This window comes from Vulpes vulpes, chromosome 7, assembly GCF_048418805.1.
Source record: "Vulpes vulpes isolate BD-2025 chromosome 7, VulVul3, whole genome shotgun sequence".
NCBI classification, from domain to species: Eukaryota; Metazoa; Chordata; class Mammalia; order Carnivora; family Canidae; genus Vulpes; species Vulpes vulpes.
Genome location: NC_132786.1, coordinates 45,362,138 through 45,376,895, shown reverse-complemented (window position 1 = coordinate 45,376,895; position 14,758 = coordinate 45,362,138). Strand labels below are relative to the sequence as shown.

The 14,758-nt window shown below is 38.5% G+C and overlaps 1 protein-coding gene across 14 annotated transcripts in view; it reads left to right on the top strand.

Annotated features, from left to right (window-relative positions):
* MTUS1 (microtubule associated scaffold protein 1) overlaps positions 1 to 14,758 on the top strand; it is a 167,692-nt gene that overhangs the window by 73,820 nt on the left and 79,114 nt on the right. Inside the window, exon 1 of one of the 14 annotated variants that reach the window (XM_025984534.2) lies at positions 12,850 to 13,377. The exons of the other annotated variants lie outside the window; for them this stretch is intronic. Within the exon in view, the coding sequence (XP_025840319.1) occupies positions 13,188 to 13,377 (190 nt within the window). The 5' untranslated portion in view covers positions 12,850 to 13,187. Of the gene's footprint in view, positions 1 to 12,849; positions 13,378 to 14,758 lie in introns of those variants that run through there. 14 annotated transcript variants of the gene reach the window in all.

Genomic DNA, 14,758 nt, shown 5'->3' with positions numbered 1-14,758 from the left:
TACTAGTAGGCTATTTTAAAAGTATAACTCTTCAGTGAAAAGTGGGAAAGAAAAAAAAATCACATCACTCTTGATTTCATTAATGCCAAATACTTCTAAATTTCATAATAAATGATTCAATACCTTTTCTTTTTGCATTCTCTCCTGTATGTGTGCTTAAATATATTTAATGGAGACAAACAGTTCCCACTGTTTCAGAAATCCCACACCTAATAGGCACTTAATGAGTTGATTGAATTTTTTTCATTTAAGAGGTGGAGTGCCAACTTTCCTAGATTCTTAAGTTCTTATTCTTTAATAACATGATTTTAAATGACCTTAAAATATTTCATCATTGAAATGCCATATATTTCTTCAGACTTCTTTGAACGTCTGGTTGTTTCAGGTTTTTTTAAGATTTATTTTAAAGAGTGTGAATGAACATAGTGAAAGGGGAAGACAGAGAATTTCAAACTGACTCCATGCTCAGCTCGGAGCCAGATGTATGGCTCGATCTCACGACTCTGAGATCACAACCTGAGCTGAAACCAAGAGTTAGACATAACTGACTGCGCCACCCAGGCGCCCCATTATTTTGTTTTTATAGTGCATGAAACAATTCCATACTGAAGAACTTTGTACATGAGTATAGAGCTGGTCAGATAAATTCCTTGGATACATTCCTTTAGATGGAATCAGAGGGTGTGAGCATTTTTAAGACTTTTGATACATGTTGCCAAATTGCCCTTCAGAAACAGCATACAAGTCGGTGCTCCTACTCTGAGTATGTAAGTGTTTTCCAACACCCTTGCCAGTATTTTGACATTGCTAACACTCTTTTCAAATGTTTACTGTTTCAGAAAGTGCAAAACGGTATCTTATTTTAATTGTCATATGCTTGGCACTAAGTCTTTATTGAGTAAATGTAGACTTGGTGATCAAAGTGCTGAGGTACAGAAGTGAATACAAGATAAAACCATGCCGTCTTTGAAGTTACATTCTGGTGGGAGAGACAGGTAATAAATACATAAGTAAAAGTATATAGGATGCTTGATAATCTAAAGTACTAAAAAGGGATGACTCTACACACTTTGGGTGCAAACAGTGGAAGGCCAATGTTTCCATCCCCTGAGATAGGTATAGATGGTGGTGACACAGATATTGGGAGATGGGTAGCAAGAACCAAGCTATAGAGATACTAAATTGAGATGAATAACTTATAAGTGAATGTAGAGTAGAAACTGGGATATACAAGTGTAGAGTGCCTAGAAGTCTGATCTACAGGTATAAATTTGGGATTCATCAATATTTAGATGGTATTTAAAACTGCCAGACTGGATAAGACCACTAAGAGAATGCACAGAAGAGAACAGGTCAAGGATATCACTGGGGAACTCCTAAATTTTAAAGGATTAGGGAGATAAGGAGGAATCACAAAGGAGACCAAAAAGAAACAGCCAGGAGGGTAGGAGGGAGTCAGTTAAGAGTGTTGTTCTGGAAGCCAAGTAAAGAAAACCTTTCAAGGAGGAAGGAGGAATCAACTGCATCAGATGCTGAGAGAGGAACACTTGGTAGTTAAGAATGCCATTTGGTTCAAAACAGAGGTTGTGTGTTTAACAGAAAGTCTAGAGATGGTAGGTCTAGGTTTGGTGATTCAATAATGTCATCTTCCTGATGCAGCATGTTGTTTTGTCAGTGACTTCAGTTAAAATGTGGTCGCTATGAGTTCCGCGTGCTAAGTCCTCCTGCTACTATGTAAAAGGCTAAAGGTGAAGGACAACATCCTAGAGTTGAAGCTTACTCCCAGCATGTGTGCCTATCTCTATTGGGGAGGAAAAATCCTGTTCAGCACCTTACGTCTAACCCTTGTGTCTTTAAGTTGTATTGGCACAGACCAAGATGCGTGGTCACTCCAACTTGAAGAAAGATTGGGAATGCAAGTATTAGGGTTTTTAAATCTTTCTATAGTGTGTGAGCAATGGAAATGGGGGTGAGGGATGGCAGTTGGGGAGCCAGGAAAGATGCTAGACACAGTAAGGTTAAACATTTTTAAAAATTATATGGACTATTTTTATTTACTGTTTCATTAAGAGCTTTTGCTCGCTTACATTTTGAAGCATATGATTCTTTGTTTTGATATTGTTCATTGTCCTTTGTCTTGTGTTTTATTAATTTCCTTTTTCTTTTTGTATATGGTGACTTAAATTTTTCAATTTTTTATATGGTCCAACATGTTTTCCTTTAATTTTGCCTATGTTTTTATACCGAACAAGACCTTCTCTATTGAAAGGGACTAATCTATATCGAGTTATTACAGCTAATTTGTATGGTTTTGTTCTAAACTCTTTATAATCCTATTTTATTTTTTGTGGTGTGTGTGTGTGATGAGACTAGTGGTTAAATATTTAGGTCATCTAAGATGTTCCAGGTATTGTTGTAAGCATTTTAAAAATAAAAATTATTTAACTTTTAAAAGAAGACATAAAGTAAGTAACCCTATAATCATGCCCATTATTTCATATGTGAAATAACAGAACAGAGAGGCTAAGTAACCTGCTCACAGCCAGTGTGTGCTGGAACTGGGTTTAAAACCTAGGCATTCGGGATCCCTGGGTGGCGCAGCGGTTTGGCGCCTGCCTTTGGCCCAGGGCGCGATCCTGGAGACCCGGGATCGAATCCCACGTCAGGCTCCCGGTGCATGGAGCCTGCTTCTCCCTCTGCCTGTGTCTCTGCCTCTCTCTCTCTCTGTGTGACTATCATAAATAAATAAAAAAATTTAAAAAAAAAAAAAAAAAAAAAAAAAAAAAAAAACCTAGGCATTCTGGATCTGGAAAGTTCACTTTTAATCACTACATCATACATGCTTCTCAAATTGTAATTTTAAAAATTCAGTTGTCTTAAAACTACAAATAAATCTCTTATTTGAAAAACTCTCCCTTATCCTATTCTAAATTTTTATATTTCTGGGATTTATACAGCAGTTTATTAATCTTTCAATATAGTTTTGTGCCAACAACAGACTATTATTTTGTAACATCCTATAATAACTAATAACACAACCTCTTAATTTTTTTATTGTGATTAAATTTGTCACATAAAATTTACCATTCTAATCATTTTTAAGCTTGTAGTTCAGTGGTATAAAATAGATTCCCTCTGTTGTGCAAGAGTGACCATCATCCCATCTCCAGAACTTTTTCTTCCCCAACTGAACCTCTTTATGCATTGAAGACTAACTCCTCGCTCTCCACCCCCTTAGTCTCTGGCAATCACCATTCTATGTCTCTGAATTTGACTACTCTAGGTGCCTCATATAAGAAGAATTGTGTGATATCTGTTCCTTGTGAGGGGCTTATTTCACTTAGTATAATGTCTTCAACTTTCATCCATATCCTAGTATGTGTCAGAATTTCCTTCCTTTTTAAAGGATGGAATAATATGTCATAGTACATATGTACCACATTTTGTTTATCCATTCCTCTGTCAGTGGACAACTTGGGTTGTCCGTTGGAACAACTTGGTATATACCTAGAGGTGGAATTAGTGGATCATATGCTAGTATATTTTTCGTTTCATTTTTCAAATGGCCATACCATTTTCCACAGCAACTTCGCCATTTTTACTCTTTAAGCAATGCACAGAATTCCAACTTCTTCACACTGAGCATCTTTTCAAGTGTTGTTGGCCATTATATATATTTTCTTTGGAGAAAGGTCTATTCAAGTACTTTATCCAATTTTTTTTTAAATCTGAGTTTTCTGTTCTTCAGCTGTCATCCCCTCATGTTTATATTCCAGAATTTTTAGCTATTCTTAGTTACTTTAAATTAATTTAAATGGTTTTCTAAAAATTTTCCCAAATCCCCCTTTAAAGTAATCACATGTATTTAGATTGGAATATGATTCAATTAATATATTAATTCAGGGAATAATTAACATGGATATTCACTTATTCTAATCTTTTATGTCCCTCATTTAAATATTTTTCTGTCATAGCACTTTTTGATAAATTTATAGAAATAGTGTGTGCATGTACATGTCTCTGTGTGCAAGGATTTTTATTGCTAAAGTAAAGGATCTTTTTTCCATTTGCTGCTACATTGAAAAGCTGTTTTACAGTATTGATTTTTATAAGCAGCTTATCAGGTTTATTTATGTAGTTTTTAGACAATAACACTTACCATTGAAATTAAATTTTTCTAACATCTACATTAGTATTAATGAGAAAACGTGGTCCTTTTGGGTTAAGTAAAAATGAACCTGCAGCCACAGTTTTGAACATAATTCATTTCTCCCATAACTTATTTTTTTATCCCTTTGGGTAGACTGATCTTAGCTTTATAATAATTCCCTGCTACTGTAGATTATTATCTAAAGGTCACTTTTTCTATAGACTTGTGCTAAAACCGCCCAAGTTATAATTATAGCTATAAACATATTCTCATCTTTTAGCTGTCTATTTGGCACTTTCTCTTCCTGACTAGTTAATGGCCCTACCTTATTGATACTTATTATATTTTATAAAATGACTTATATTTAAACTGTATATGTTAATGTGTAGTTTCTGTATTCTAGACTGGCCTTGGCAATTGTTGCCTTGTCCAGTGAAAATCTCCATGGCCTCCAGCGCTGGCAAGTGTGCTAGCCTCCTGAGCCCTTCTCTGATTTCAGACTTGAATTCAAACTCTTCCTCCTGGTCGGTTAAGCACGCCGCCACCCCTTGATCAAACCCCAGGGCAAATGCCAAGAAAACTGCAGTCCCCTGCCCTCTCAGTCTTCCCACCACATCCCACCCACAACAGTTAAGCGCTGAAGTTCTTAGCCTGGTATTTCATGCCATCCTGAACAGTAAACTGTCTACCTTTCCAATGTCATCATCTTCTTCCCCATGATACCTGCATACCTAGTATGCCATGTAAACCACAATCCTGTTAAAAAATGTTTAATGAGATACTATGTATTCTCTAGTATTCATAATTATTACTGAAAATATTTGGCAGTGATTTCTATAGAAAGATGTCAGGTGTTTCTAGCACACTATACATCTATGCTTTGGGATTACCTTACTTTGCAGTTACCTTACTATGCAGAGAAGTAAATGCTTCTATAGCATCACCCCCTTGTGAATCTGTTGTCCAGATTTTTATTAAGATCTGTATCTTCTAATAGAGATTATATAGCAGTTAAGGTTTCTTTTTTTTTTTTTTTTCATTATTGTCAGTTCCTTGAAACTTCAGAACACTTAAATTTAATCAAATGTGAAGAACAGGTCATTTGGCTTACTGCTGAATCATCTCGTGAAAAATATATTAAAGCTGAATTCTCCTGGTCTGGTTAAGAGTTCAGAGAGGAGAACTTGCTTTGACGGGTAGATACTTCTGTGGCCTGGAAAACTGCTCTTCTTACTTTGAAGGCATTTGCAATCTTCTGGGACCCACCTTCTTTCCCAGCCTTCCTGTCAAGAGCAGAGGAAGCCGGTCTGGAGCTGAGAGAGGACACTGTACACCTGTGAATGCCCTGGGAGCTTTCTCCTGGACAATTAATCCTTTAATAGAAGTGTTGAAACAAAGGAGTACCATTCAGGAGTTCCTTCTTTGGCTTTAATTTTGAGTCCTAGGAACACACCATTATGGTCTCATGAAGAACTTTCCAGTAGCAAAGGGACTGTTTTCATCATAACCATATAAAAGCCTCAATTAGGCCATTGATGTCTTTGTTGTGTTTTTCTTAGTAAAATTAATGGGAGTGAAGAATACTGATGCTTGCAGAAGCACAGGAATAAAAAAATGATTAGACTCTCCTTACTTTATTTTTTTTTTAAGTTTTTATTTATTTATGATAGTCACACAGAGAGAGAGAGAGGCAGAGTCACAGGCAGAGGGAGAAGCAGGCTCCATGCACCGGGAGCCCGATGTGGGATTCGATCCCAGGTCTCCAGGATCGCGCCCTGGGCCAAAGGCAGGCACCAAACCGCTGCGCCACCCAGGGATCCCTAGACTCTCCTTACTTTAATTGTTGATCCAATTTATCTTTTCTTGGTTTATCTGTTTTGAACATCATTTATCTGATTAAATATTTGACTCCACTGACTTTAATAATATCTATTAGTGTTTTAATGTTTTATGTTAGCTTTTATGATAAAATATGCTTATTATCAAAAGAAAATACACATGGAGTAATAATAAGCATATAAAGTGTGAAGGGAAAATTGCCTATTTCTGCCTCTTTCCTTCCTCTTTCCTCTGTGTGCCACTGTGCTGCATTTCATAACAGCCTCCTAAGATCCTGGCAAATCTTCTGGAATTTTTGGATATATAGGTAAGTGTGAGCTTAAAAAATAGGGTAATATTAATATCTTTTTTCCACTTAATAAATCATTTTATTAGATTTTTAGTTTTACAAGGCATCCCTTAATGATGTTTTGCTGTTAAATGCAGCACGTTTAATTGGATTTTCCAAGGTGGATGTCCAAGTACATTGCTTGTTGATGAAGCCATACTTTAAGCCCAATAGACTCTCTGTATTACTGTCTGAGGCTAAGTGCAAATGCTGTTCCTTCAGTGTTTCCCGTAGACAAAAGATGGTAATAATTACAGGGTCAAAACAAATCTGTTGTCTCTGTGGAAGATTATGCTAACAGGTTAAGTTTAAAAAAACCACTGAGGCTAGTGATACCTCTGCAGGTAGGTCTTAAATCTTGATGGTTTACACCTAGGGTGGGTTACATGCTGTGAAGTGAAAGGGTAAATACTACCCCTCTGAACTGTAAGAGCAGTCCTATAAGGATTTCCTTGTTGAAGAATTTGGTGTGCAGGTGACTCAGTCTCTCAGCCCAGTATTGCCACATCTTTTAATATTAGTTATGGTGTATATGTTTTACTGCTTCTTTAGATGAAGTCTAATTACAGGTACCTGAGGTCAACTTTGCTCTACAGTTAAACATTAGGACTGTTGGTAAAACAGTGAAATACCTTGGTCGTATCTCCACTGTGTTTACCATTGCACTAGAGGAGCCCCCTTCTAGAAAGAGGAGCTCAGGAGGCCTCCAGCCTAATGCTTCTGCTCTGCTGCTGAGTAGAAAGAACTCTGGGCTGGTGGTGGTAGGTTGCCTGCCTTCCTGGCATCACTGTCACTACTTCGGTGTCTGACCTGAGGAAGCCGTTTAACTACCCAAGTAGCTCTCTCCTCTGTGAGCTGGAAATAGTAATGGCAGTGCACTGTTAGGATTATTCTGAGGTTCAAAAGTGCTGATTCTGTGGTGATGGAGGCTTTGTTTAGTACCCTTACTGTCCTCCAGTCAGACTAATGGCCCAATGGGGAAGTCTTTTGCTAAGACTACAAGTTGCTATTAAGTGGAGGGTGTGGATCTGGGTGGGAGGGACAGTGAGCCATGTGAATGTGGTAGGGCAGGTCATGGAAATCACAGGCTGACGGGGTGACCTTGCTTCTGGTGCCTGGCTGTTTGTTACAGTCAGAAAGGGTGCAGGTCTGTAGTAATTCTGAGGCACGCTGGGAAATGTCTGTAAACTCACGATGCTGTCAGAAACAATGCTATGAAAAATCCTTTTCTGAAAGACAAGTTGAGTTCCCAAACTTGTTTGGCCTTGACTATACTGTGGCTGTAGCCCAGAAATTTTCATCTGTTACTTGCTCTATCTACCTTACTTACTATTTCCAGGGATGATGCAGACTCATCATATGTTCTTGCTCTCAAGGGGCCCTAATTTACTAAATGCATATTCTCAAAGATATGTTTCTGTATCTCCAAAAGCAAGTAAAACTGGTGGCTAGATATATATTTAAAAATCAAATGAATATTTGAATATCTGTTACTTGCTAATTATTATAAGGACTATAAAGGAAAATGTTTCCTTTTATCTAGTTAATAGACTGAAGAGTCTATTAATATTAACAAAAGACAAATAAGCTTGTAAAAATTAAGTGTTTAATGCTTCATTGTAGATGACAGAAGGTATTATCAGAGTTTATTTACTCCTGGCCTTTGAAAAAAAATTAATAGCTATTACTATCATCTGTATAATTCTACATCTAGTTTTTTCTAACTCGATTGAAGTCTGACAATTAAAATTGTAAGACATTTAAAGTGTACACTGTGGTGATTTGACATACATAACAGAATGACTTTAGTTATGGAGTTAATTAACCTATCCCTCATCTCATGTATTTCTCTTTTCTTTTCTGTTTTTTTTTGGCTGATGTCCTTTAAGTTCAACTCTTAACAAATTCCAATTATATAATACAGTGTTATCAGCTATAGTCACCATTTTACATTAGATCCTCAGACTATCTTCTTATAGCTGAAAGTTTGTCTCCTTCCACCAACTTCTCCCTATTCCCAAACCTTACTCTTGGCCTTAAAATAAAAATTCATTCAGCGAACATTTATTAAATCTTACCCATATACTAGACACTTTGCTAGGTCCTGAGAGACAGATGGAATTGGGTCTTTTTCCTGTTCTCAGGGATCTTAGAGAGTAGTCTGAGAGCCCTACTGAAACATGCTGCGGTGGAAGCAAGTGCTGGTGTGGTAAAGGAAGGTATGGCCCATGGCACACGTGGGAGGGTGACCTGGCAGGAGAGGTTTTACAAAGAAGTTAGGATTCTCAACAGTGTTTCTCATACTTACGTGTATTTGAATCACCAGGAGATTTTGTTAAAATGGAGGTTGTGATTCAGTAGATCTGGAGTAGGGGCTACAAATGAGTGGCAAGGATTTAAAAGAGCTGTCAACTTTGTGTTCACCAGGCAAGGGAGGGCACCAGATGGAAAAGAGGCTAGTTCACTCACAAAGATGGGCATAGCTGAAGTATAGAGTAAAAATAAAAAGGCCTGCAGAAATAAGGTGGTGTGTGTGCACGTGTAAGAATAGGAGCATGGCAAAGCATAATGGGGGAGAAGCTGATTGGAATCAATCCTAGGACTGCCATTTCCACCTTTAAAATTAAATATTAAGGTTAAAAATAAGATTACCCTGTAGATAATGGGGAGCCACCAATTTTATACTGGGTCATGACCGTTTTTTCGTGTTCAGGAGATCAACATTATGGACTTGGAAAAAGTGGATGGACATAACTTTAGGAGTCTAATATAGTTGTATATACCAACAAGAAGACTAACTTGCAAGCAGATACTATTGTCTCTGCAGGAGGAAGCCCTCCACCCCCACCCCACAAACAACCCAGCCAGTGAAAAGCCTTTATACATCCAACTCCCAACTTACTCCAGCAGACTTTTTATTTATAACAGCCTTCCCAACTTCCCATTGCCCTCTCCTATGTTCGAGGGACCTGCATATGGCTTTGCCATGGCTTGCTGGTCTTGAGTTGCAATTCTCTATTACCAAATAAACTCTTCTTTTGCTAATAAAATAACTGGCCATTTGATTTTTATAGTTATTAAGCACAAGGATATGGCTGGAGATATGTAGAACTTCAATGTGTGTGACTTTAAATGCTGGATCTAAGGAGTTGAAGCTCCTTCTCTATTAAGATGAAATTTTTATGAGCATAATCACTGAACTTCTACAAAGCAATGAGCATCACTTCCCAGAAATACTACTTCACTCACTTATAGGGCCATTAGGAATATCTGACACCATCTTTTTCATCTAAGTTTTTTCAGCTCTTCATATTTTTCAGTGGCATAATAGTATAGTATTGAGAGTCTTCATGTTAGATCATATGGGGATGTGAGGAAGAAAGGCTGATTCCAGGGTTTTGAGGCTGGGAAAAAGGAAAAATGGATTTATAATTAGCAGAAATAGGGAGAAAGGCATCTAAGTGTTGAAATTGAAATATTCAGCAAGGAATTTAAAATATGAGTGGCATTAGTATCCAGAAAGGATAAAGCTGCAGGTGAGAATTTGGGATGCATCCATATGGACAGGGTTAGAGTAAAATAAATGAAGATTCTGTGAGAGATAGGAAAGAAGAAAGTTGTAAGGGTTGAATTTGGGAAATGCCCATAATCAGGTAGCAGGTGTGAGCATCAGGATTGTGTGGTTTCAAATATGCCAGAGAATATGAAGCATACATATTTCATTGCCAAGTGGAAATGCTTCTGCTGCAAGAAATTTTTTTTTTTGCTATTTTTTAAATAGGAGTTCGATTTGCCAACATACAGTATAAAACCCAGTGCTCATCCCGTCAAGTGCCCCCTTCAGTGCCCATCACTCAGTCACCCCCACCCCCCGCCCACCTCCCCTTCCACTACCCCTGTTCGTTTCCCAGAGTTAGGAGTCTCTCATGTTCTGTCTCCCTCTCTAATTTTTCCCACTCATTTTCCCTCCTTTCCCCTTTATTCCCTTTCACTATTTCTTATATTCCCTGTATGAATGAGACCATATAATCTTTGTCCTTCTCTGATTGACTTATTTCACTCAGCATAATACCCTCCAGTTCCATCCATGTCGAAGCAAATGGTGGGTATTTGTTGTTTCTAATGGCTGAGGAATATTCCATTGTATACATAGACCACATCATCTTTATCCATTCATCTTTCGATGGACACCGAGGCTCCTTCCACAGTTTGGCCATTGTGGACATTGCTGCTATAAACATCGGGGTGCAGGTGTCCCCGCGTTTCACTGCATCTGTATCTTTGGGGTAAATCCCCAGCAGTGCAATGGCTGGGTCACAGGGCAGGTCTATTTTTAACTCTTTGAGGAACCTCCACACAGTTTTCCAGAGTGGCTGCACCAGTTCACATTCCCACCAACAGTGCAAGAGGGTTCCCCTTTCTGCACATCCTCTCCAACATTTGTGGTTTCCTGCTTTGTTAATTTTCCCCATTCTCACTGGTGTGAGGTGGTATCTCATTGTGGTTTGGATTTGTATTTCCCTGATGGCAAGTGATGCGGAGCATTTCCTCATGTGCTTGTTGGCCATGTCCATGTCTTCTTCTGTGAGATTTCTATTCATGTCTTTTGTCCATCTCATGATCAGATTGTTTGTTTCTTGGGTATTGAGTTTAATAAGTTCTTTATAGATCTTGGATACCAGCCCTTTATCTGATATGTCATTTGCAAATATCTTCTCCATTCTGTAGGTTGTCTTTTAGTTTTGTTGACTGTTTCTTTTGCTGTGCAGGAGCTTTTTATCTGATGAAGTCCCAATAGCTGCAAGAAATTTTGTTGTTGTTTTTTTAAAGATTTTATTTATTTATTCATGAGAGAAACACAGAGGCAGAGACAGGCAGAGGGAGAAGCAGGCTCCATACAGAGAGCCTGATGTGGGACTCAGTCCTGAGGCTCCAGGATCACGCCCTGGACTAAACTGCTGGGCCACCAGGGCTGCACAGGCTGCAAGAAATTTTGAATGAAAACCATTTTAAGTTTGACAAATAGAGTCAAGATGAAAGGGGAATGAAAAAAATAGTACAGCACCACCTGGTGGTAGGCAATAGGTAACTTTTTTAATGAATTTTTTTTCCTCAAATTTTTCTTTCTGTTGGGGTTTTTAAATTGTCATCTATTTATACAGTAGCCTAGTGTGTGAATGGACTAGTTTGTTTACTTTTTAATCAACAGTATGAGCAGAAGTCATAGCTTTGATTTTAACTTTGCCAGAAACTCCTGTGTCACATGGCTCTTTTGATCGATTGCTCTGTCCCACAAAACTGAGTTAATTACTCCAGGTTACAGGGTTACGTCTACCCTTCACATATCCTGATGGTCTCCTCATCGCCTCTGCTCTTCTGCCTCTAAATCAAAACTAAAAAACCACGCCTATGTGAAGATTTCATGATTCTGAGTATTCATTTTGTGTTTTGACTCAGTAGTTAGCACAGATTAAGTTTATAAGCCTAAAGCTTTCAAAATGAAACTTTTTTTTTTAACCTCAAGGAAAGCCTATGAGGAATTCTGTTCTCTGTGTATAAAATGGATGATTTAATTGAGCTATGTTTTTCCTGTTCGGTCTTGGTATCTATTTGCTCATTTCCTCTTTAAAATTTCCTCACCAAATAACAGATTTATTAATTTGAGCAGTTGTGGACTGTCAGTGTACAGGCACCACGACAGATGCTGGCTGTGAGAGATATGGGATATAAAAGAACTGGTCCATATCTAAAAGGTAGTTGAAGAGGATAATCACGTGAGTAACTAGAATACCAGATAAAATAGGATTATTGGGGGTGAGGTTGGAGAGGAAGGCAATTCTCTCTGCTTTAAGGAGGCATCCGTTTGTTTCTGGTGGAAGAACAAGGACAAAGTGGTCATAGTTCTTGAACCTTCTGGGTGTGGAGCGCTGTTACAGGGTTGCCATACATCCTTTCTTTCTTTCCTCCTTTCTTTCTTTCTTTTTTTTTTTTCTTTCTCCTATAACTTCTACCACTGCCCTGACTATATCCATGGGGTGAGCAAGGGAGGCTCAGAGAGGTTGTCGATGGTCCAGGGGGGCCCTCAGCCAGCGCGTGAGAGAAACAAGAATGTGAGCGTGTGGAGGACGAGGCATCCAACTAATGGCTGAATTACTGAGCACATTTCCCAGAGGTAGCAGTAGCTTGTCTCACAGGATAGTGAGTAGCCGTGTCCTGGAACTTGGGGAATATTAAAATGGGTCACTTAAAATTAAAAAAGGTGACTGTCCGCTTATCATTTCACCTTTAAAGTTGTGGCATAAAATAGGAAAGGTTTGCGTGGAACCAGCAAGGCTCTGTGAATTCGCAAAGGTCATTCACACGCGTGTTATCTTAAGCTTATTTCCCCTTGCAGCTTCCTCCGTTTGCGGTGTGAATTTTAAAAGCAAACTGGCGAAGCGGGGTGCCCAGTGTGCTCTGGGGGAGCCGAGTGGCCGAGGAATGTGGCCCTTGGCTGCAGTGCCCGGTGCCCTGCCCGGCGCTTCCCAGGGCCAGCCATGTTGGCTTGGCCACCGTTCCAGTCCTGTGTCTGACTCTCCGAAGGAGCTTGTAAAATGCTTTTGTCCCTTCCTTTTTGTCTCCTAACAAAGGAGTTTACCCTACACCCACAGAGCCTGTCTAGCGGCGATGTGTCCCCGTTGCAGATTAAGCATTCAAATCAATGAGTCTTTCTGAGTTTGATTTGCTGGCTGGTCTGATCTGTTCTGTGTAGTGCCTTGGAGCTTACAGACACCCCCCCCCCCTCTCTAATTCACTAAGAGCAAGCATGAGGGATAGGAGAGTGAACATGGCTGCAGTTTTTCCTGCTTAAGATCGCTTTGATCTTTTTAAATGACTGTACCAGGAGGATTTCGCAGTTGTACAGAGACGGATATTTCTTCAAAAATATTTATCAATTCTACACTCACCCCACCGGCTGGCTCAGAGAGGCACTATGATGCTACCTTGTTGACACTGCTGGTCCTCGGATCCTACAGCCTTTGTATAGTTCCTTTGTTAGCCACGCTTACTGGGAAAAGAAGTAGGTCGACGATTTCTGGTTTGATTCTTTTCTTTGTAAGCATGCTTACATTTTATTCAATAAATGGATTTAGCATCTCTTGATTGTTATTTTTTTTTTATAACTTGCGATTTTGTTGATGGCCATAATTATGGGGCGTATTTAAATTTAAGTTGTGAATGGTTCTAATAGAATCGATCTTATTCTAGATTTTTCTGTGTTTTTAGACTGTTAATATAATTCAGTGGTGTTGTTGATGTGCTGGGCACATGGAATTACCTTACTATTAAAGAAGTCTTTGGCCTCATTTCTGATTAAATAACCAGTAGTTTTACGTGTGTAGCTTACAGTTGTGTGAGTATAGAAAAATATTTTTCTAGAATTCAAACCTCACATCTTTGATGATTTTACTCATTATAAGCAAAGATTTTAAAGATGTGTACCTTTTAAAGATCACCTTAAAACATGAAAAAATCATTTTGAATGGTCTTTTTTCTATTTCTGATAATGATGGGTCATGTGAGGAAATAATCTCTTGATCAGTTTTTTGGTACATATTGGGTTAAACATTTAAACCCCTTTCAAGAATGTATTCTTGCTTTGCTGCTCATTTCTTTGTGATGCGATCCTGCTAGTGGCATCATTTAAGAACTTCTGAGATTGCACAGTGCTGTTGTAAAATGAGCAGCTGGTTCTTGGTACTTTGGAATCCTTCAGAAATTACCGAGTTATAAAACAAAAGACTAAATATATAAGAATAAATTTCTCTTTGGAGGTTTTAGCAGGTTCTTTCTGTGTATTCTTCTATGCATAGAACATTTAATAGTTAATGGTTTTCTTTTGGATATTAGCCTGAAATATTGCACAGTAGTTTCTATGTCAAATGTGCTCATGGATAGAGTTTAGACATTGATAAGCTCTCCGAGATTCAGTTAAAGTCCAATTTTTAAGATCATTGGATAAAAATACATATTGTAGGTTTAGAGGCTATATTGTATAATTGTAGAAGGCAGTCTTTAGCAAATGTGTAATTTTGCCCGCTTTGTGAATGTGAAATCCAAAGGCTTCCTTCTTCAACGCTGGCAAAAAAACAAAAACGAAAACACTTATTTTTGAGAGACAGTTGATGGTGAGGGGGGAATTGCAAGAGATGCACACCAAAGCTGCTTGTACTCTTGGAATTGAGGCAAATAGAAGCATAGCTAAAGAAATGGAGTATTCTTTACCTTCACCAGCCCTGGCTTAGCAGGTGTGCTATATAGAAAAGGGCGTTCACCTCAGACTCATCCTAGTTTTTCTGCTCACTCCTGGGAAGTTGAATTATCTTCCACTATCCTTAGCCTCGGGATCCTCACCTGGTAAATGGGGGGGCCAGTACTACATCATCTTAAAAATCCTTGCA